This window comes from Ischnura elegans, chromosome 5 (assembly GCF_921293095.1).
Source record: "Ischnura elegans chromosome 5, ioIscEleg1.1, whole genome shotgun sequence".
Taxonomy (NCBI): Eukaryota; Metazoa; Arthropoda; class Insecta; order Odonata; family Coenagrionidae; genus Ischnura; species Ischnura elegans.
The window spans coordinates 39,727,304-39,752,069 of record NC_060250.1 but is presented as its reverse complement, the minus strand read 5'-3'; the positions used below and the strand labels follow the sequence as shown (position 1 = coordinate 39,752,069).

The 24,766-nt window shown below is 37.2% G+C and overlaps 3 protein-coding genes across 15 annotated transcripts in view; 1 reads left to right on the top strand and 2 right to left on the bottom strand.

Moving 5' to 3' along the window:
- Positions 1-5,030, bottom strand: part of LOC124158755 (CAP-Gly domain-containing linker protein 1) — a 278,670-nt gene extending 273,640 nt beyond the window's left edge. For all 13 annotated transcript variants that reach the window (XM_046534030.1, XM_046534032.1, XM_046534039.1 and 10 more), the window contains exon 1: positions 4,961-5,030. The gene's annotated coding sequence lies outside the window, so the exon portion shown is untranslated. The remainder of the gene's footprint in view (positions 1-4,960) is intronic.
- A 93-nt stretch (positions 5,031-5,123) lies between these two features.
- Positions 5,124-9,000, top strand: LOC124158756 (protein pelota). The gene is made up of 9 exons (XM_046534047.1): positions 5,124-5,296; positions 5,465-5,557; positions 5,641-5,791; positions 5,873-5,986; positions 6,071-6,211; positions 6,302-6,524; positions 7,511-7,703; positions 7,794-7,900; positions 8,629-9,000. The coding sequence occupies exons 1-9, from the start codon at positions 5,256-5,258 to the stop codon at positions 8,715-8,717; spliced, it is 1,152 nt and encodes a 383-aa protein (XP_046390003.1). The 5' UTR covers positions 5,124-5,255; the 3' UTR covers positions 8,718-9,000.
- Positions 9,001-14,926: 5,926 nt separating this feature from the next.
- On the bottom strand, positions 14,927-23,785 carry LOC124158754 (pescadillo homolog). The gene is made up of 10 exons (XM_046534028.1): positions 23,602-23,785; positions 23,286-23,519; positions 22,655-22,764; positions 21,207-21,468; positions 19,213-19,351; positions 17,302-17,435; positions 16,929-17,188; positions 16,400-16,581; positions 15,866-16,068; positions 14,927-15,386 (listed from the first exon to the last, which is right to left on the bottom strand). Exons 1-10 carry the CDS (start codon positions 23,623-23,625, stop codon positions 15,096-15,098), a joined length of 1,839 nt encoding a protein of 612 aa, XP_046389984.1. The 5' UTR covers positions 23,626-23,785; the 3' UTR covers positions 14,927-15,095.
- Positions 23,786-24,766: the final 981 nt, after the last annotated feature.

Below are 24,766 nucleotides of genomic sequence, written 5' to 3'. Positions count from 1 at the left end.
TTTCTTTGATTCTTGCGAGAAAAAAAAACAAAGGAAAAAAATCAAAATGTATAATACATACTTTTCGGGCCGAATGGAGTCAATTGCGGGGCAAGTGGAACCAATGGATATACAGATCAACAACTTAGTAAGCGTACGTTCAGAAAAATAATAATAAAAAGGAATCTACTTCAAACATAAAAACCAAACCAAGTGAAATTGCTCCTGATAAAATTAATGCGTTTAGATGAAGTAAAACAAACATGTTTTGCTGAGGCTATATTTCATGCATATTATCAAATCCATTGATCTAAAATTAAGACGAGCAGGGGCACTAAATAATTGTTTTATCAGCTGTCGGCGGGATTTCCTACCAGCGGTATCAATTAATACCGCTTTCAGCCATAAGTAACCGCTCGAGTCCTGGCTGCCGACTAACAGAGTATTCAAATGTGGCTGTAGGCACAATATCCACCCAGCAAAATTGACGAAATCCTAACAAAACCCGAGAGCTTCATTATACTTGATAACATATACAAATCTAAGGATACAATAACGATTATAATAGAGTCCCCAAACAAGCACTAAAATACCAATACAGTCGTCCGGTCCTTGAGAAAGAGAATATAAAAATACCCCCACAATTAGACAAAAACTACCTGAGGTGGATACTGGAGTGCCTTTAACAGCATTCGAATACTTCGATGGATACAGGACGGGTATATGGTTGAGTAACGACGATAACCCGCGAATTTGTCTGGGTGATTGAATACTTAAGTACTCGAATATCTGTGCACAGCGCACAGAGTACAGTGCAGGTACTCAAACACCTGTGTGACAGAAAATTTGGCATAGAAATACTACAGAGAAGGTTCCACTCGAACATAAATTTAACAAACGAAGGAGCACGAAAAGTGTTTTCTTTCCTGCTCGCTCCGCGGGCAACACTGCAAACGACGTCTATTAACCCCGCCTCCATTGACCCTTGAGCGCAGGGTCACTTCCAATCCATTGACGTTGCTCCTTCGACAAACTCTTAAGGTAGGGAAAATGAAGACTTCGAGCGACCTTGCCCTCCCAGTATGCCCGGAAGCCCTCACTACCGGTTTGAAGCCGGCGACTACACAGCTATCAAATGGTGCACTGGCGCGGTGCCGAGAAGCCAACTGCCCGAGGTACACCGGAATTCGCTGGGCAGTCGTTTCCCTCCCCAACTGCGGCCGTAGCGAAGCACCTCCCCGCGTATCGCCAAATATTTACTAGATGCCAAGAGCAGATGACATGCTAGACGTGATGAGGAGAGGACATTTCATGAGAGACAGAGTCTACGGGGAGGGAGGGGTTGTAATTAATTTGTGGACAGAATATTATAGAATAGGGATACTGCAATAGAGGAATGCTCAACGTGGGATGGAAGCCGGTCGCGGCGAAATTCAAAACTTTCCATGAAAAGCTACCTTTATAATAATAGAAGTCCACAGCAAGTCTTAAATTTTTTGAGTATTTGAATATTTGCTACGTGAGACAAGAAAAAATTCTGCGTATGAATCGCAGATATTATTCATTTATATGGAACATACTTTTTGGATTCTCAGCTATCACTATTTTAACTCTTTTCTATTCATTTTTCGAGAAAGCTATTGGTTCATTTCAAATTTATGGAATTGAAATAGACGGAGAGAGTCTTTTTAAAGTCGCGGGAAAATATCACATATTATATTTATGATGATAGGGAAAGAGAAAAGAAAGCTACTCGGTTTCCAGTTTAAACTTGACCATCGTCTACGTTTCACAAAATGCTCTTAATGTCCACAGGTAAAGAGATGTTCCTTCAACAAAGATTCCATTAAAGATTCCCCCTTCGATTGTCATAAAATACATAAAATGGCTAATGAAAAATAATAACAATTTTTCCATTTTTAACTGCATTCTGACGCTGGAAATCCATACACAAGCAACAGAATGAGGTAAACAGGGAAACAAACCCAAGGCTATAGACAGTGAGATCCCAGGCTAAAATCTCTGGACATTTTCAACTATAATTTTCTGGCAACGTGTTCCATTTTTCGTCATGAAACGCGAAAGACTCAAGAAAACGAACCCTGCCCTCAAAGTGAGAATTTTTAAAAGTAATTTACTTCTTACTGGAAGGTGCGTCGAGTTTTTCCCTCAACGTCCGATCAAACTCAGGGTCTACACTTTCAAGTGATACCAACGACACATAAAAGCAATGAGAAGCGACTCAAAATACACGTTCGTCCTTTTCTCGTATTAGAGCACAAGACGTTCGTCGGGAGAAGGATGTCCATCAAGAAGAGACCCGTGCCGACGTCGTAACAACACTCACTGCTTCCAATGGCGCCAACTCCATGGGGCCTGAGGGGGCCCGAGCCCCCTTAAAAATTCGTTATTGGTGTGAGGGCAAAATGTTGTCAGGCTTGTCGATTTTCCCCGGAATGTCCAGATATCGAGATCTGAGTTATCAGGGTTCTAATGTTGATCATATGACTCATCTAAAATGCTTAAAAAAAACTTAAAACTCACTATTTATAAAATTTCCCGGGGCAAGATCCCCGGTTTGGGCCCCCCAATATTTTTTTTAAGTCGGCACCCCTGACTGCTTCCATAGCTGTGAATAAAGAACTTAACAGTCGCTATGACATCCGTTAACGCAGATGAAATAACTACAGCAATGCAGAGCGGGAGAGATAATGCTACAGGACCGATCACCGCCTTAATATTTTAATAAGGTATAAATGTCACATTTTAAAATTGTTTCAATTCCATTGGATTTATCATCTTTTCATTTTGGAATAAAATAAGAAGTTTTTCAAGCAATTGTAAATTCTATCATTTTATCCAGCAAAGGTAATTTTTGACACAGATTCGCACTAAAAGTACTTAAGAGCGCACAAAACGATACAAAAGAGAAGCAGCAAAAGTACTGCAAGAAGAGACAATCTCATAAGAACTTTTCGAAGAAATTATCTCAGCTCCCTCACCGCGCATCAGTCTGCGGAAAACTTGAAGACGCGCTCATTCAAACTTTCCCAAAATCGGTACGCACTTGAGTAGTCACAATGAAATCACAAGATTCAGAAAAAAATATCAGAGGTGACTCCAGGAAGAAAATGCAATTAATTTGGTAGTTGACTTGACGTAACCAAGCACTCACTAGGGACAAAAAGCGGTGTATGAAAAACCGGTAAACGCTTGAAATTACAAAGAATCATGAATATAAGCGGTTAACAGGAGAAGCATTTCATGGGATATTAATACGTAAATGTGAAGCATGCGAACAACTTTGCAATTTTTCCGGCACCCTACTGTCAAGATCATGAGACTTTCAGAGGCAATGATACGTAAATATCATATGTTTAAATAAAGGAGACGATGAGAAAAATTATTCTCTCGAAACTAAATGCTCCTCAGTGGATACCGCTTGCACACAAATTTACTACCTAGGCAGACATTTTTCAGCACAACTTTTTTTCCACACATTTCTGTCCCTTTTTTATGCCTCATGTTCATCTAAGAACATAAGGTATGACAATCACCACAACGTTGGCTTCAAAAAAATCAGCTAAACACTGAATTTTCATGTTCACACTTCGATTCACCAATTCATAAATTACACTTTTAGTTGAGAAAAGAAAACCATATCACACACTCGTGGAGGGAATACAATGCCATGATCCAATATGTCATAAAAAATAGGATTTTAAATGGGAACTTGAAGGCCACCAGAAAACAGCGATTGCCCACGAAATGAGTTCAAATCTTTTCCAAGCCAGCAAAGTTATAGAGCCTCAAATTTCCATGAATGATAAGTCCGCAATATGCTTAAACGAAATGCATTTTATGCTATTGTAATTAAGTTATTAATATATTTAGAACATTATAATCTACAAGAAGCCAAATCAACTCATTAGTGAATGCAGCATTCACCGGTCACCAAAGGCAGTCACAGAGGAAAAATCAGATTAAAATATACTAGACTATTCCAAACAGACGGAAAATAGCTTAATATACAAATAACAGGATTCAGAATAGCACTCCGTGGAGAAATTAGCAGGGCGCCCCACGTACGATAAAAATCCTTGACTCACTGACGAAAGACCACAGATCTTACATTAGGGTCGAGATCTTAGCTCGACCCTTCACACGAGTTCTTGCCGCTACGTATCCTTTCATTCAACGACAGACGAGAGAAGATAGTAAATTTCCACACAAACACCCATCGCCCAAATTATAACAGGGGTATTCTTGCACCAGATTTCGCAACCGAGGAGTTCTGCCGAATAGGCGGGCCCTAGTTTGAAAGCAGGGAGGTGGAAACTGGTTCAGCGCGCGATGGGAAAAATATTAACTTGATATCCATGCAAATGAAACAAAGGGAGATGATGATTACGATGAGAACGAAGGATTCAAAGATAGCACAAAAAATGTAGTATGACGGTAATGTAGTAAGACAGCAAGACCAAGCCATAAGCATGAAAACTCATCGGGTAATACCTCAGGAGAACATCAAATCTACGTGAAGTCGTGCAACATACTTCCCGGCTCCTCACTACTCAGCTGAGACAAATTCTAAGCAATTACTAAGCAAATAACCACAAAACCGTCACAGCAAGGATCAAAAACCACTGCGCGGTAAACGGGACGCAACTTTAGCACCAACCTCTAGGAAAACACTCAATGATAGCACTAAGAAATTACCGAGAAACATTTCATGCATTCCTAAACGAAATAAATGTTAAGTTTGTTCTGCTAAAATTAAAATAATGGCTAGCAACTAAACTCAACGGTAGAATTCAAACACGGACGCTACTGATTAAAAGAGGGATAGGTACGTAGCTCCATCTTATGTCCCATGACTCGAACCCCAAACGGATATGATACCTTTAAAGCATTAACAAAGCACTTAATTAGCGTTCAGTACCTGTAGGGAAGAAGATAAACGGATAAAAACAACACTCACCACTACGTTCCCACGGCGCCCGTCAGCACAGACGACTTCTAATTTCCTCAACCACCCTTGCGCACTGCGATTCACTGATTTTCTTACAGGGTGATTCAGAAGAATCCGCCAGAGTCCACTCCGTGTCATGAATTTCTCCCCTGACATCCGGTTGTCCTCCGTGGGACGTGTGTGCATTGAAAATATTTGCTGAAATGGAAATTGTGCATAATGTTCATTTTGAATTCATTTCTCTTTCCAAGAATTTTGATTTGATTAGATATTACTCTAGTATTTTTAGGAATCGCTTTTCAATATGAAGTTGTTACACAAGAACGTGGACAAGGATGGAAAGGGGTATGTTGTGTATTCGTTACTATTGTAATATACTGAGACGTCAGTGCAAATCCAGCCCTATTATTTATTGTACGAATTGAGATAAATTTTATTCTTCATGTTGGATCAAATGGAATAGTCATTTCCTTTCATTGCGCCTGTCTTAATCCCTGCTATGTACTGTTGCAGAATTGTATCCCTTATGCCGGAGGAATCTGAAGATATTTGGCATGCATATAACCTGATTGCAGTTGGTGACAATGTCCGTGGGTCTACCATTAGGTAATTCCTTATAATAATACCCCAGTGTCGCTTTCAAACCTTCAATTGTGCTTAATTCAATCCATATTTTTTGCTTAAAACAGAAAAGTACAAACAGAGTCTGCTACCGGATCATCAACGAGTAACAGAGTTCGAACCACTCTCACAATTACCGTTGAAACAATAGATTTTGACACTCCAGCATGTATGCTGAGACTCAAAGGCAGAAACGTCGAAGAAAACCAATACGTAAAGGTAATAATCATATCATATTTCAATCAATGTGTCTGAGTACATATTCTGATAAACCCTGCTAATATTACTACATTGACACAGATGGGAGCCTATCACACACTTGATCTTGAAGTTAATCGGAAGTTCACTTTAATGAAGCCAGAATGGGATTCGGTCTCTTTGGATCGGGTGGAAATGGCATGTGATCCAACTCAGGTAATTACATGCACCCAAGGCGGTGGAATGAATTTAAGTAAAACGATTGCTTAAAATAGCTCTCATCTTTTTGTCACCATACAGCATGCTGACCTAGGAGCTGTTGTGATGCAAGAAGGATTGGCACATATTTGTTTAATCACAGCTAGTATGACTATAGTGAGAGCAAAGATTGATCAGAGCATTCCACGAAAGCGTAAAGGAAATGTTCAGCAGCATGAGAAGGTATGGACTGCTATTTACCTCATGGCAGATACTGCACCACAGGAAATTGTAGTAGCTCACCTTATATTCACCATTATACTAACTTTACAGGGACTGCAACGGTATTTTGAGAGTGTAATGCAAGGAATATTACGCCACATCAACTTTGACATTGTTAAATGTGTACTTATAGCCAGCCCAGGCTTTGTAAAGGACCAGTTCTTTGAATACATGTTCAATCAAGCAATCAAAACAGATAATAAAACATTACTTGAAAATAAAGGAAAATTTTTGTTGGTTCATTCTTCAAGTGGTTTTAAGCACTCATTGCGAGGTAAGTCTAAATCTGATATTATTTAATGTTGTTAATCTTATTTCATTGAGTACCAAAGCAGCGTAGCTAACTGAATGACCAAGCGTCAGTTTTTTGTGTGACATGGCGATTTAATTTTACTGCTCTTATGGGAAACTATCCTTTTTCCTAGCCAATTTTACAAGTGATAGAATATTACTTCTTTAAAATTGTAGTTACTGCTAATCAAATATGCAATGGTGCCCTTTCCCTATTAGGGATGGCACTACATAAGAAAGCTTGATGAAAATCTCTTGATTGCAGCCATCTTAAGCACTGGTGGCCACTACCTATGACTAGATGCTCAAGATGGGTTCCGAAACTTGTCTTTGCCCTTATTCAACCCTGTTGGGTATAAATAATTCTGTGCCAGTGTAATCAATCTCAAATTGCCTTTTATGAAGTTTCTATTTACATCAGAAAATTCCATATTCCTGGTAAATATAATTCCTCAAAAATGCCTCTTATGTATTCCTGATAGATATTTAGTAGGAATGACATTCTGCTGTGATTGAGAGATTCAAAGAAGTACATTCTCAACCTTGTCTGACTTCTATTTAATTAAGTGCTGCTTTTGTATGTGGCACCCTTGAATTTTAAGAATCTAATTGAGGTAACAATGCTTGCAGATTTTCCAATGAAAACATTTCACAATTTGAAGGAATTATGCCCAAAAAAATACAACTTACATTTTGACTTCAGTCATAGTAATTGTTGGCCAATAACTTTCCTTCGTACATTGTCAGGTGTTTTCATTTGCATTATATCATTTGGGAATATCATAATATTTTATGTAATTTGCTGTAACTTTAGCTTAGAAAGAGTAATTGTTTTAATTGGTAGCGTAATATTAAGGGCTTACCGAGAGATTTCAACCAGTGTCATACTCCATTTTGTAGTGGAGCCTCCTTAGTCGCAGTAGTGTCTGGTATGTACACTAATTAGTTAAACTCATTTGGTTGTTTCAGAGGTGTTAGCTGATCCTGCAGTGGTGGCTAAGATGGCCGATACAAAAGCTGCTGGAGAAGTGCGTACAATGGAGGCCTTCTACACAATGCTACAAGTGGAGCCTGCTAGAGCCTTTTATGGATACAATCATGTAATGAAAGCTGCTGAGGGTCAAGCCATTGAAACATTACTTATTTCTGACAATCTCTTCCGGTAATTTGATGTTAATTATTAAGCTTTTCCTGTAGAATGGTCAGGAAATAGTTACTTCTTAACTCTGAAAGTAATGTTATTTATTTACAGTTGCCAAGATGTTGTGCAAAGGAAGAAATATGTAGCCCTAGTGGATAGCGTGAAGGACAGTGGGGGAGATGTGCGAATATTCTCCAGTCTTCATGTCTCTGGTGAACGTATGTATTTTTTTAGCTAATCGTATTCCAATAGAAGTAGTGCTTCATTTAACTTTCTTATTGCTTATATTCCTCATAAGTAGCAAGGGAAAAATACTGAGGGCAATATTGAATAAAGTATCACCTAAACATTAGGAAGCTATATTTTTAAATCTATGGAAGCTTTTATTAATAATTCATAGTGAACTACCGTATTTACCCTTAGAAGACGCACTCTTTTTTTCCTGGAAATGCCGGTGAAAAAATGGGGAAGCACAGCTTACACGAATTTAGAGACAGCTTACAAGAGAGTTTAGCATTGAAACTAGGAAACCTTCGCAGGAATTACATTTCTTACATTATTGAACAATCATGGAATCAAAAATTTATTGATTAGCAAAAAGTTCCTATATTAGACCTCATCCAAGAAGTGTTAGGAAGTTTTTTTCCTCACGAGCTGGCCCAAAAATGGGGGTGCACGTGATACACGAGTAAATATGGCAGTTAATAATGATAAATAAATATTAGTCTAAAAATTAATGCAATTTTTACAATCCCTAAAAATGTACTAATATTTAAACTGATCTATCGGGCCGCCGCACTTCTTGTCATAGATACAAAAGCTGACATATTGGCCTGCCATATGAAAAGGAATAATAAGTACGATGATTCTAATTGAAAATTTGGTTCCCTTTTATTGAATTCGACCTCATATTTACCAAAATTTGAATTTTACATTGCTATTTCAGAATTGGACCAGCTTACTGGAATCGCTGCAATTCTGCGATTTCCAATGCCTGAACTGGAGGATGAAGAGAATAGTGATGAAGGTGATTGATCGCATGACATAAGCATTTTATTTCTATGAATGTGGCTTACGTATCTGTGTTTTGGAACAATTATTTGGACTCAGTATGGAGTTATAATTTATTTTCACCGATATTGTTCATATTTAATTACTGTTCCTCTGAAGTAATTGTGATTGACAATGTGTATATTTCTGTATAGTCTGTGGTGGAAACTCTTAATGGATTTAAAAAATGGCAGATTGCACAGCAATGGTGTATGCAAAGGTGTGCTTTTTAAGCTGTTATAATGAATTAAATACGTTGCAAATCTGATGTAAGGCTTTCTTCTTTCTAATATGTTAGATTTTACATCAATTACCAATGAACTTTCAAACAAGAACGGCAGAAATTTCTTCCATTTCCCTAGAGAATCAACAGATTGTTATCCTACACTGTACTAAAGAAATTTCATCTCAAAGGGACAACTCATTATAATTATAAAAATGTTTGTAAGTAAAATGCGAAAACAACTAACTCCATACAAAGTAAGGCATGTTCCATGCCATACAACTAGCAATTTAGAACTTTTAAGTGTGTCGTACTAGAGTGAGCTATCATAAGCAATCACACTGACCAAACAATGTAAAATCGTGTATACAAGCAACTTGGTGTCATTGGTTGGTTGTGCTTAAGTGACAGGATGTTTGATAAATAATACAAGTAAGGCTTTGTGGAAAAGGCACTCACAAAATGGATATTTTCTTTGAAGATGTAAGTACACTACAAAGCAAGGAAAAGCCATTATTAGGAGGGAAAGGAGGCTAAGCCATCCCAAAAAATTAGGTCTGGCTTTTGACAATGTGGAATGGAATTCAATGCTTAGAATTCTGAAAGCCCTCTAAAAGTGTGCACATATAGCAAAAAAAAGTATGCGATGAAATGCAGAAGCAAGAAAAATAAGGGTGAGACAAGGGTATGCACTATCCCCTGCACTTGTTTACATCGAGAGTCATCAGTGAAATCACAAAGAAGGCTTTGAGTGCTAGTATCCATGGAGAGAGAATCAGTAAGCTGTTATTTGCTCACAAAATACCTAGAAGTCATAGCAGAGACAAGACAATGATTTCAAAAAGACATTGACAAATACAGAAAGGAAAATGGCCAGGTAGCAGCTGAAAAAAATAAAGACTTACATATCAGTATGCAGTAAAAGTGAGGAGGCTAGGACAAACATTCACCAAGAAAAGCAAAAGCTTGAAGAGATGTAAGAGTTTGTAACCAAGGAAGCCAAATTACCATCGATTGAAGAAGCAAGAAAGAAATACATAGAAGAATAGCATAGATAAATAGTGCATTCCAAATAAAAAATAACCTACTTACACCTTAAAATACATACTAGCATTGAAGTAAGGAAACAATTCATCAGATGCTGCATATGGAGCAAGATCCTTCAGGTAAGCGAGGCTTGGAGATTGACAGATGCAAAGTAGTCAAGAGTGGAAGCATTCAAAATGTGGTTCTACTGAAGAATGATGAAGATAAAAGCGATTGACCGAGTAAGTGGTAAGAAGAGTGGGAGAAAAGGGCAGTCTTCAAAAAACCCTGAGGAGAAGAAAGGACAGCTTAGTTGGCCACATTACAAGGCATGATGGCCTGATGAAAACAATAGCAGTACCTACAGGTGGAAGAGACAGCCCCAATTTAGTTACATAGGTAGGGCGATCAAGGATGTAAAGGAGAAGAAATACATCACCATGAATAGGTTAGGAGATACGAGAGCAGAATACAGAGCTGCATCAAACCATCTAAGGATTATTGACTCATGATGGTGAGTAAGAAAACCAAGGAACTAAATAAATCTTTTCAGCATCATTGTACTGACTCTCATGTCAAATTACGAAGTTCTCGAAAAATAGTATTTGAAGTGGAAAAACCATTTTCCATGCATAAACAATTTTGACTTCCCATACAAAGTCAGATTAAAAACTTACTGTGCAAGGCATTGCATGAAAGAAGTGACTTTGTATGCAGTCACATGCAGGGGTGCAAAGTTAAATCCACCAAAGGATGAAGTTTGCCATGAAAAAATATTTGGCTTAGCTGGGATTCAAACCCAGATCTCCCAATTGCTGGTAGGGCTTGTGAGCCAGTTACAACACCACGCTATTTTCTCAGAACAAACTTCAGGATGGGTTTTACTGAACAAGGTGTTGACCTCACAAGTCCACAGAGTGGCACAGGTCGTGCTTTCTAAGCCACAGTTGGAGTGAAAAACCCCATTTTGTCGCTGTTCGACGACAACAAATTTAAAAAGCACTGCACAAAACAAGTGACTTTGTACGCATTCCCACACATGGGTGCGAAGTTTAATACACCCAGGGTGAAGCTCGCCATAGCCCAAAGTTCGTCCTGAGAAAATGGCTTGGTGGTGTGACTGGCTAACACACCTGACAGGCAACTGGGAGATCCAGGTTTGAACTCCAGCTAAGTCAAATAATTTTTCACAGCTAACTTCATCCTTGGATGTATTTTCTATGCAAGGTTAGGTTCCTGATTATAATTACTATACACACATCCACTACGCATGAAATTTTCTTCCATTTCATAACAACTGATCAAGTAATTACCATGATTACCAATATTTTAAAACATAATTGCCTATTATAGACCATACAAATATGAATCAGTTGCTAACTTTATGGTACTGGTTGCCTCCTAACAAATATGAAAAGCTTTTGAATGAAGTAATCTGTTGATTCTATCTCGAAACGGCTGCTTATCTTCACAAGATTTAGGTGACCCTTATACCAGCAGGAGGTGACCTGGGCAGTATGAATAAAACCTTCCAATTTCCAACTCTAATTCATTTAAGTGCAGTTAGCCACATTAGCGAGGCCAAAATTACCAGGCACAAAATAGTCACTATCATTGCCCGATCCTTCCAGAGTGGAAGTTTTCCATGCCCTCCAGAATGAAAGTGCTCAAATACAACATCTAACTAGTCTATTCAGGCCACCTACACCAAAGCTATGGATGGCTAAGAATTTATCCCCTCAGAAAAGTCTATAGGACCCTAATGCATTAAAAAATCATATTAATGACAAGGAATGTGCATTTATCAACAAAAAATGCAAGACACTGCAGTAGAAGGCCTAAGGCAGAGTATTAATAACAACATTACAAGTGCATCTTCTGATACATCCCTAGAAACATGGTCTCCACCCAATGGAAATAATTGCAGCTGGATTTGAATGGGTGAATCCAAGCCTGCAAATGTCATCTCATAGACAATGCAACCCCACATGATAAATGCAATCTCAGACACCCTCGGCAAAATTGACTCATAGTTGCCATAGACAATTGCTCCCACTTTATAAGTAGCTTAATTCTGTATGCCTTATCACACATACCAACCATTAAAAAAATACTTTAAGAGTGGATTACACTTGCATAGGGTTACACAATATAACAGACTTTTATTGGACTTGAGTGAATGTAATGAAGTTGGTGAGGTCCAGGCAGCACACAACATTCAGTAAATCAGTCGTAATGGAGGAGAAAGGACAAATGGATACCGTATTTGTCTGAATATAGTCCCCCCTTTTTTTCCAAAATGCCTATGGTAAAAGTAAAGGGGGGAATTTTTCCCGAAACTCAAGCGTCCAAATTAGGGGGGACTATATTCAGAGAAATACGGTAATTGAAAGAAGCTGAGAATCCATTCACGGTCATTTCCTTCGAAATGTTTCCTTTAGTCTGGATCAAGAGAGGCCTGCAGTGGGTTTTGCATCCGTAAGAAAAGTTAAGAACTCAAGACTGCTTCTGCCCCAGGACCTGTGACTGTTAGCCTCCCCAACTGAGCAAACAGGTCTCTGATTCAACCAAACTCTTCTGAAAGGTGGTATATGGGTGCAAAGTTAGAAAAGAGCTTTTAACTCCTAGGGAAAACACTATTTTGCATCCAGTTAGCCAAATACAGTTGTCTCCATTTGAATTCCAGTTGCGCAACTACTCATACAGCCCTTTACTATAATTCTGACTATGAGTCAGGGTGATTGGTGGCAGCCATTCTCTGTCATATCTTTTGGAACACACCGAAAATTGCTTTCACTACAAAATTCATATCTTTGGAAAAGTCTTGCATAATCTTGCATGAAGCTGGAGACAGAGACCAGCTTTGGTGAATTCTCGCCAGCCTTTGGTCTGCTTTTCCTGCTTGTACATTTCCATTGATAAAAATGTTGTTTTGAAAAGGGGAAGGGTAGTAAATGGTTAATATATAGGGATGGGAAAATGGGGCATTGTTCAACGGAAAGGCAATGGAAGTGATTGCTGGATAATCCTAAAACAATCAAATAACGTAAAATATAAGCTCTACCTCATTATCCCTCACCAAGCAGTCACATCGCTTTTCGATCGATAAATTTAAGCTCTAGTCATGCCTACATGAAACTGATCATACAACATGTGGTTGTTTGGTTTAAAGTAGAGATGGGTCGGTTCTAGTACCCAGTTCTTGGCCTGTGGAACCGGTATCGAGAACCAATCGCAAAAAGTTGGTACTTTCAAACCGGATCGGAACAGTTGCGAGGATTTGAATTTGGCGCCCAAAGCCAAAATAATCTGCAGCATATTCAAGGCCATAAGTAGAAAAAAAATTAAAAATGCATATACATATTACTTTCCGATAGCATGGCATCCACGGTTTTTTCTTCTGAGAGTTGCTTGCTTACACGCACACTTAAGGGTTCGTCAGTTTGTCGCTCTCGCCAACAATATAGCATTTCCGTAGGCACAGCTGCTTTCAAACCAGCTGACTTTTCACCTGCCACCATCCACGGCACCGTTCTTTCAACTTATCATAGGTCTCTATGTAATACAAGTTTAATTGCACCGTTGACCGCATGGTGCCCATTTCAATCCCGACCAATGATGCACCGTTTACAGTATGAAATAAAGACAATGCAACATTGAGGTCACTTTCAGACGAAACGACTTTTTGCCGGCCACCATTCACGTACAATTCAGGTGGCTTTCAGACAAGAGGACTCTCTGCAACGCCTTGTGCCGTGAACGGCAGCCGGCAGAAAATCGTTTCGTCTGAAAGTGGTCTTATGATTGAATCATGTACATATACTGTCATTCTTCGACAAATGAGAAAGATGCATTCCGAGAGCTTATTCATAAGTTGATAAACCTATGCAACGCATCAAAAAGTGTTATTATCCTACAGAATGCAAAATTGCGTAACAATTTTGTGTTAGCTCATGGCCAATCAGTTCATCCATGGTGTCACTGTACTGGCGTGTTGAGCAGTTTATTGTTGAGGTTAAAAGAACTGTGACGGTGAAGCATGTGAATAAGTTGTCAATTAATATAGCAATTTAAGTTACGTCAAAGAAAACAGAATATATTTTGAACTGACTCACAGTTAATTAACAGATGATGTCGCCAGAAGTTGGAGGAGTTACACTAATAATTCTGAGGCTATACTAGCTAACTAAGCAGTATGTAAACTGTGCTCCAAGCATATTTCACGCGGCCCTTCAAAATAAACACCGGCCACCACAGTTATTAGTGAACGCCTGTTCAGTATAGTTCAGCAATATTTCTGCCAAAAAAAAAGAATAGATGGGGTAAAATGTTCAGTTTTTGAAATCAAAACCTGGAGAAAGAACCAGTTGCTGTCTAATATAATGTGACGTATTGGTCAATAATGCATTCTTTAACAACGTGATATTTAAACTTTTTTACTTGCCAAATAAAATTATGGAGATGATCTGAAGTTTTTAATACAGAGGTTTCCTGCTGATTTACATCTTCAGTGAAATTATTTTCATCCACTTCTTGCGGCTTTTCATTTAAATTTGCCATTGATTCAAGTAATAAGAGTTCATCCTTGGAACCAAGTATCAAGAACCTAGAACCGATGGGTGAGAACCGGACCGGTACCGAGAACCAAAAAAATTTAGGAACAGACTCATCCTCAGTTTGAAGCTAACAATATAAAAAGGAAGCAAATCTAAACCTGTCCCATCCAAAATAAATCCTGATGGGGCATCAAATTACACCTAAAAGGAAAATTCTACTATGTACCACTGAAAAGAGTTGCTGGGCAAGGGAAAGGATGACAGAAAAGTTATTCCACTATAATAATAGGGCATCACTGAAACACTTCCCATGAGCATAAACTTATTCCTTCATAGTCAATATTTTCTTCATTTCCATTAAACAGGGGATCAAAAATAAAAGCTTCACGTTCTGTTAAATAAAACTTTGTTTTGAACCATAAAATTATATTCATCAAATTCATAATAAAAATCTTAGTTCACCTCTCTTTCTGGCTTCACATTGAGAATTCCACTTCGACTTAGTCCTCTTGTGACAAAAATATTCACAGTCAGCTTTATCAAGCACTGCAGTTTAAATCACTTGACAGGCGTCTTTACTTTTGCTTTTTCCTTCTCAGTCCCACCAACCTTTTTCTTCGTTAATTTCTTTTCTTCTTTCTTCTCAGCCTCAATGCGTTTCCTCTTCTTACCAAGTAACCATACCTCCTTCTTACGTTCAGCTCTACCAGCAACCATGCTGCGATACAAACCTCTGTGTTTTCTCTTAACCATCTTTTCCCTCAACCTATACTGTTGACGTTCTTCACGTTTCTTAGCAATGGGATCATCCTTTGTGACAGTTCCTGCTACAACAGCCATTTTCTTTTTCTACCATGAAAATACATCATAAAATGCACATAAGTATTAGCACAGGAAAAAATCTGTTTGAAAAACTATGATACAACCACACAGGAACTAAAAAATTAAGTTCATTCAAGCTATCCATTCCTTCTCCATATTATTACAATTTCCTAACTAAGCAGCAATGTTAAAAAAAATGACAACCACAACACTTGTTGGATATGAAATTGTGATACAATTTAATTTACCATTTATACTATTGCATCCCAGTTAGTAAGCATTAGGTATGATATTATAAACTATGATATGTACTAATTTTGAAACTAAACAGACCATTTCAAGATAAGCTCACCTGACATGAATGCACTTTACTCCTAGTGTTCTACTTAAATTTACCAATGGGAAATTAATTCCAGCTGAGAATCAGGGAGGGACTTAGATTGTATCCAATGAGTAAAAAAAATATATAGTTATCCTCGATTCTTTAAACAGTAGTTGGCTCTTACCTTCTCTTCCTTTTCTTTGACACGGCTTGGATTAATCACACCCAGCTTCTCTCCTTCCTCATCTGCACCTTCATCGTCCTCATCTTCCTCACTGCCCTTATCTTCCTCTTCTTCGCTTTCTTCTGAACCTTTTTCTTCGTCATCTGATGAAGCTGCTTCTTCTTCTTCCTCCTCATCATCATCATCAGATGCTTCTTCTTTTTCTGCAATGAAATAATTGATGAGTCTCATGAATGGTCACCATAGTCAATCTCTATCCAAGAGTAATAACAAACACAAAGAAAACTATCTTTAGCTGACATAACGATGCAGCGATGACTCAGGCAGAAAACAATGGACTACAAAATTTGAAGCACACCTCCTTGCCGATACATGCATCAAAATTTATGAGGCCAATCATCCCAAGAAGGGGGTCTCGATGATATATCATATCATGTTGTTCTTTCAACCACACCTAGGCTCACCTCTCTTATACCATCAAATGATGATGCCCAATGGTTTTATTTCATCAGTTCAAAACAGCATTGTACTAACCTGCAGCATCTTCACCAGCTTCCAAAGCCTTCTGCTCTGGAGGAATGTACTGCTCGGACTGTGTGGTATCAACAAACGGTGAGAGGTGCGGAGGAAGGACGCAGCCAAGTAAGTACTTCTCCACAGGAAGGAGTCTCCTCGCATTTATTGAATCGAAGACCCACTGTGGCTGCACATAATACCTATAAAGCAGTTGGAAAAATTAAGGAGCCAGCAATTAAAATGAAAATGCGAATATTAATAGCCGTTTTTCAAATCAGGCAATAAAATGGGAATCACATATTAACAGTAAAACTTTTAGCAGGCTATGAATGAAATAAAACTTCCAAAATGAAAAAAAAACAGCCATTAAATTAAATTACAGCCTAACTCGTTAGTGAGTAAATTATGTACCTCCAAAAAATAAAACATGTGAGGGGAAGATTTCATTTAATATACCACCAAAATTTGTTGATAACATACTTATCATTCTCTGAACCAGACAGTCAATTTAACTCTTTCAGATGGATGGTGATGAAAAAAAAATTACCTGGACAAAAACTGCTTGTCAACAGCAGGTCTATCAACAATTTGATGAGTAATTGTTTCATCAGTTTCAGGGAACGTTGCTCCCACAAATAGTGTTTTATCCCATGAAACTTCTCCCCCAAAACAGCGAAGGACAAATGTCAAGGGCTCCCGCGGCACTTCTCTATTGATGAAGAACTTAAGACCATTGAAAAGACTTTTCAAATTTTTTACGGCCTCCATCTCCTGCCGAGCAGAATCAACTTTTGAGGGATCTTCAGACTGTGAACAAAAAATGAATTTCAATTATAAATGTGGAATAAATTTTTGAAGAATTAATAAACATAAATTTAAATACATAAAGATGCACCAAAAGTTAGCCTATTATCACCTACCATCACAAAATCATCCACTTGTGCCTCTTCTTCTTCAGTGACTACTTGCGATTTTGATAAGGGTGTATTCAGAGCAGCTACTCGCTCAGAGACATAGACCTCTTCATCAACCAATGTCTTTGCTGCATCTTCAACTGTTAACAGGTTCAGAAAATCACAGAATTATAAACTTTCTCCAGTTAAATTAAATCAATAAGAAACCATAAGATAATATTTATATTGATTGTCTGTCTGTCAAACATGATATAAAAAATAAGCTTGAGCAATTCATATTCCTAAAACTTCTACCAATAAGGGATGAATCAAGTGCTATACACCTACCCTTGGGAAAAGGGAGACAGCAATTTTCTTATTTTTGATATGGGAGAGAGATCAAAATGATGTTCACACTTGAGTCAATATTTTGAAAAATGTAAAAATAATAAAGAAGAAACTTCAGTAATTGTCAATACACTCAAAACTCTTAAACTATGGATACTGGCTCAAAGTAATTTATATCCATTTCCCCCACAAACAGCACATATGTGCCCTTTTAAAATGGTAGGAGGGGGCTATTAAATCATGAATAATCACAAACACTCATGTGCAGGATAGGGGCTACCTACCAGGGCAGGACTTGAACCTGCGACATTTGGTTTGTCAGGTGAGGACTTTCATCGGACGCGAATGAAACATACATTCTGAGGCCCATTCGAAAACGTTCCTTAAGTCTTCATCCTGACTTTAACTAGACTCGGTTGTCACATTGGTATAAAGAAACCTCACCTGAACACAACTCAAATAAGTCACTAAATTCCAAAATGTCAGCTACCATCACCTCCCGTTTTTAAAATGAAATATCTCTCGTAAAATACTGCCACATGTGACATTGTACTCCAATAATGCTAGTTTTTGATGAGCAGGAGACCATGAATGAAAATATTTTAGGAAAATGCATTATTTGATTAATTTTGCCACAGTCAATCTAGCTTAAGTTGTGAAGTTGAAGTTAGTTTATAAAATATGAACTCAAACTCTAACTCAACTTGAGTTTGAGATCTGATTTGGTAGTGTGATGACTCAAGATAAAATCAAGTTCTGCAATATTGTCCTGAGCTATGCACGTGCATTCTAAAGTGAGAATTAAAAAAATCAAATTATCATAACACAGCTGTAAAGTACCAGTGTGTATGTGCACATGAATGGGGGCAACAGTTTAAGCAATGCCTTTTCTACGCATCAAACTTCACTTTGCATCATAAAATTCAAATCCATTTGTATGGCAATAAATCCTAATTATAAATAGAAAACCAAAACCACATTTCGTAACTAATTGACCCACAAAGGTTGAGGCACACAGAGAAATATCATGGATACAAACAAATTACACAAAGTTAAGACTAATATGCCAATTAATTTGAGCTCTTTCCCCAACAGTTTAGTCAATGAACAATGCTCTCTAGTATTTAGCCTTAAGTTTAGCAAATTTAAATCTGCCTCTTTCCAGCTAATAGACTTTTCAGGGCCGTGTAAAGGAGATATGAAACCATTATTATAACAAAATCCCTAATTCTGTCCTCAGCAATAAAAAAGCAGATTCCAAAAATTTTTTATAGAGATGTAGCGGCCTGACTAATGTCCAGAATAAACAATGAATAATTAAATTAAAAATTAACTCCCAAACTACATTAATTTACCATATTAGTCTGAATATATTCCCCCTTTTTTTCCAAAAATACCCGTGGTCAAAGTGAAGGGGGGACTATATTCAAGCACATTTCTTAAAATTTTCCCAAAGCTGAAGCCTCAAAATTAGGGGGGGGACTATATTCAGAGGGGGACTGTATTCGGAGATATACGGTATTAGCTAAGCTTAGGTAACTACCACAAAATTGCAGAACATTTGTTAACAACAAAAAGAATCCAACTTACCAGGTAGTTCAAAATATTTAGGTGGATAATAGAGATTGAGGGAGTGGTAGAGCCTAAAATTAACAAATCCCAACAAGTGAACATAAAATTCAACAAAAGTAGACATCACAGTAAAGTCCACCTCGTGCTTTTGATGGGGCTGCAAAAAAAGAAAAGGATCGTGTTAATTTACAATGACTGATCACTGTAGAAATCAAACACATTGATAAAACCCTGAATCATGTTGTATTGGTTTAGCAAATGTTCTCAAATCTTTTGTCAATCCTAATTCCAATTCAAGCTTTATCTAATATGGGAAATGCTAGTTTAATATCACGCCATGTTTAATGCCATTTTGTGATTTAAGTAGAATATTGACTCACCTTTTAATAGTATGTATACTCAAAAATATGATAATATAGTACATCAAAACTCAACAATCTTTTTTTTTCGTTAATTAACAATTTTAATTTAACATGCACTAAATTTTTAATACATTATTGTAAAAAAACAGTTATAACATTTTATTATGTTTATGTATCAAAATTATAAACTCATTTACATGTCAACCCCTGATGAAGGTTTAAAAATACATTAAACCAAAAAGTTGGACCTTTTTCAAGACTTTCACTCCAAGATACTGATTAATATGTAAAACACAGAGTTCAAGATAAAAAACTAATCTTAAAACTAATGTTAATCCCAAGACCCATTGTCTTCATTTCCCAAGACATTCCACCCCAGCAGACAACATTAAAATTATATGCAGTTGCAGTTATTAGTAGGTTAGCTTTTGTTGTCACAAACTCATGGTAACTTTCATCTTACACCTGATTACATATTTATGCAGAGAAAATGCTCAGCCAAACAAAACCCTGGCTTAGGTATGACGGCTAAATGGAAATGCTATTTATCTTGATGGTTCTTAATTTAATCTGCGGTATTTGATTTTCAAACTTGGTCTATTTTTTTAAGCATCTGAATAACCAAAAGCACGCAAAATACCACAGTAAAACCAGAGCTAATTTTCAATCTACATAAATCACGTTACCCTATCCGCAAGTTTCCAGAATCTAGAACAGTATGAAAAGCTATCAACCTGGACTTCTCTGGAATTTTTCATCGCCGATAATTAGTTACCGAAAGACGGGGTCAATTATCATTTTCAGTGGAAGTTATGGGATTAAAATTCTGGAATCATCTACAAAAAATACATCAACAAAAAATACAAAATACATCAATACAAAAATACAAAATACAATACAAACAATACAAATAATGTATTATGCAGCACATAATGATCACAAAACAGGCTAAGCACCTCTAAGCTTACAGGCTTGATTTGTACTAAATTACTTTTTCTCAAAAGTCTAGCTTCAAATATTAGGGAAAAAGAGGGGATATGCAGTACTCTCTCATTATCACAAAGTTTACAGGACCAAAAAACTGAAGCTTCGTATGAACATTTCTGTTAGGAATCGTAAAAAAAAAAAACAGTATATTATAATATATGCGATTAAATTACGTGCAAATGTAAAAAAAAAACAAGAAAATTTGTTTCAGTTTCTCAACAGAAGAATGTGGCACTATGCAATCAAGGGTTGTTATCTTCCCAATTACAGTAAGTCCTCGATATATGAACTAGATGTGTTCCGAGACTTTGTTAATAAATTGATAACCCTAGAGTTTGGCCGCCGAGAGTTGTCCGCAGAATGATCTAGTTTGGGATAGGAGGCAAGGTTGCCAGGTAAGAAATGGAAACGCTTATGTCACTTGTAAACAAACTTAGGGTTTCGTGAAGAAAGGAGCCGGAAGGAACGACGAAGGTGAAGGACCCATAAGAAGAATCTTTTGTTTTGATGACTCAAAGGAAGGGTTTGTTAAGCTCAAATGAGAATGAATTCCTAGATTCTTACCAGCACACAGGGAAAGCATTACAAAAAATGGTGAATGATACTTCCATAGTTATTGGCATGTCACTCAAAAAATTACTTAGACTAAAAGGCTATGCTCACCTGAAATGAAAAATGATGTGGTACAATCCATGTAACAGTTTGTCCTTTGATCTCAGCTTGATAGTAATATCCTTTTATGGACACAAAAACCTTTCGCAGAGCACGGGCTTCAATAACGTAATGGAGGAACTCCACTGTCAACCTTCGACACATGATTAAGTGATCACGAGGAATGTGCTTCATACTGGGGAAGGTGCTGAACAGGAAGCAGAGCGTGAGACAGTCATCCAGGTCTCGGAGAGCATCAATGAATGTGGGATACCTGTGGAATCAAATTTCATTTCAATAAGAAAAACATCACAAATCTAAGACAACCTTATTCTCATACAGCCCCCTCACCAGGAACACAACATTGGTAGTATGTTAACCATAATAATCCACGAGTACAGACCACAGACTGATCTGATGTTGCCAAAAATTCATAATTACAACAGGACTTTTGGGAATTAATCTTTGTTATTTGACCTGTTTCAATAAGTTCACTCAAATGAGTCCTGCATTTATATTTTTTGTGACTATTCCTAATAAAGAGATAATAGTGCACAGGAAAATAAGATTCCATTTAAATTACAGCATGATTTCCAACAAGTCACATCCGATGCTGCTTGAGCATACACATTCCTACAGAAATAAAAAAAATTCCAGCAAATAGAAAAATTACAGGAAAGTACTTGAATGTTTATAATCAATTGAATATGCAATAAAATAGGTTTTAAGTATATCGATACAATGAAATAATATAATGGCTTTAAAATCCTGCTTGAATATATAGGGAATTTGCATGAATATTTTTTATTTCACAGGTGGACAGAAAATTATTTTCTGAATTCAACAAAGAAAACCAAATGTACATCTGAGTTTTCCTTCCCAAGATATGTAAGTCGTATGCTTTCTGTCGCATTGAAATTGATTGCCTCGTTTGGACGATAGAGCTTCTCAAACTTGGGTGTCTCCCTTTTTTTACAGAAAGTAAGCATGAAGTGGCAAATATCCAAGTTACAACCTACAAATGAAAAATTTTGAAACAAAAAAAGAGTGCACCAGTTTCTCAGAATTGAGACACATGCCAATAGAAACAGCAGGCCCACAAAGGTAATAGGAATCTAGCCAATAAGACAGGATTACAAACCACTCAAGTCCTGGTCTGGGAGATTCATACGGCATGCCATACATTGCAACCAATAGATCATCTAATATTGATGAATAAAGGCGAAATATACTAATTTTAAACGATGCATCCTTAAGCATAAAAGACAATGTTTAAAGCTGACCAAATTGGATCGAACATTGTGTTCGTAACACACAATATATGTATTCCATTTACGCGATGAAGAAACCAGACAATCTCTACTTCTCACACAAATAAATTGGATTTACTTCAAAGAAAAATAAGATTTGTGTGGGTATTAGGCAAGGGAATCGAAAATTAAACTTGGGGCAGCTGTTACCTTTCTTTAACAATATGGTCCAATTTTAAAGTGGGATGATTTCTGAGGTATCTTTTCATAGATTCAAAATCTCGCTGGGCTTTAGCACGCTTTACCCGATGTGTAAATATCTGTAAGAAAAAATATCGAAGTATTACAAGAAAATCAGTTTTTATACGACAAACAAATAACGACAGGCAACGATTACAAAAATAACATATTTGCAGTGGTTGACGCATTTAATCCAATATCAATTGGTGAGACGATAGTCAACAAATGACAAAACTTAGATTAACCCTTCACTAGCTTCAAGCCGGGTTTAATGCAAAATATATAGGTCGCTACGACACTTAGAAACACGGGAAATTCAACATTGACAGAAATTATTTACACTTTCGAACTCATGACTTAAGCTTAACAAAATTACTGACTCATCGAGACAATGATCAAATATTTTCCCAGCACACTTCATGTGTGGATAATGATAGCGGACAGCTTCTCGTTGACAACATTGAATATTTTCAAGAGGTTTTAGTTTTGGATACACTTCACGGCTGTTCGGTCATAACCAAATATGTAATACGGAGATACCTCGTTCTTATGAAGCCCGGTCAAATTAAATGAGAATACCAAATACAGCGTTCATACTTACATGATAATCCCTTAGTTTCCATATAATAGGCTCGTGCAACAAGAACTGGATGTCTTTCATATGATACAAGGTCTTGATTCCAGGCTCACCCTTCTGGGCACGCTTCCTGTTGCGGGGTTCTCGCGGATAAATACCTTTTATGATGCATAGCTTTCGGAAATCTCTCAAATTTAATTGAAGTTTTTTCAGAGCTGACTTTCTGCTAATATACTGAGACCCTTCACCTGACTCATACTGGGGAAATAAATTAAATACAATCAAAGTTATGATCTCCTTCTAAGCCAAACAAATGCAGGTGCTTGTTAATAATACATACCTTCTTCTTACGCTTAGCAACCATACCGGCAGCTGGGTTAGGTTACTACAAGCAAACACAATCTAAAAGAATTAATAGCAGAAATCTGATGATATGTCACCATAGAACTACTTAATATCTTCTCACAATTTTCACCAATTTTCACCGAACAAAGCCACACGTGCGTTCGCTACAACGGAATCGATTGATGAATATCGAAAGAATCGAACATCGCAGTTCGATTAATCGTCGACGTCGCTGGCGCAAGAGATTCGATAGAATCGATAGTAACTACCTTGGCGGGATTATAAACTCATTCTATCTACACGTCTTCTTGTTTTCGCTTTAAAAACCTTTGAAAAGAGATAAAATATTATATTATTAGCAAGGAAATATATAACCCATAAAATTTGTATTGAGTTTTTAGGTACAAACTGCTGGCATTCTTCCTCGACTTTTTCATCCAATATTTATGGATTAGTGATGAAAGGCTTTAAATTTGGGAAAGATGAGGGGTTCAAATCCCCCGACCTGCTTGTGAGACTTCGTCTTCGGTAAAACACCTCCAAATGAACTCCCCTGAAATATATTCACCCTCCAAGAATTCCCAAAATATTTTTTCCTGGGTTTGCATGACTTGTTTGTTAAATAAATCTCATTGTCAACAAAGTCTAGCCTCAACTCTTCAGTCTCTGATGAGTATGATGCTCTGTGTTACATTTTAATTTTATATTGGAAGATAAAGTTTAAATCAATGACTTGAGGTATTTTTTATCACGTCACATTAAAGATTATTTTCTTAACTACTTTTCTATGCATAAAATTTAAGTCACAGCTTTCTTGGACCTTAAAAAAAAACAACATTGGAGTTGGTAATTGTGTACCCTAATGGTTGTTGTCATAATTTTTTGCCACCCTAAAAAGATATGATTTCTTGCAAGTAATATACAGAACTATACAGTACAACACAATACAATAGTTTTCAAATATTTCCTGAAATTTTGTCCAAAATGATTTTTGTGAAATGGCACTTACCTCTTAACCCTTAGAGTGCGGGAACATTTTTCTTCATTTTGCACGCTGACTGCGGCAACTACCCAAAATTATTATTTCTACATGGATTTCTTGCACTTGGGCACTTTCCCTCACCACAAAGATAACTATGGGGTTTAACTCTACCGGACCT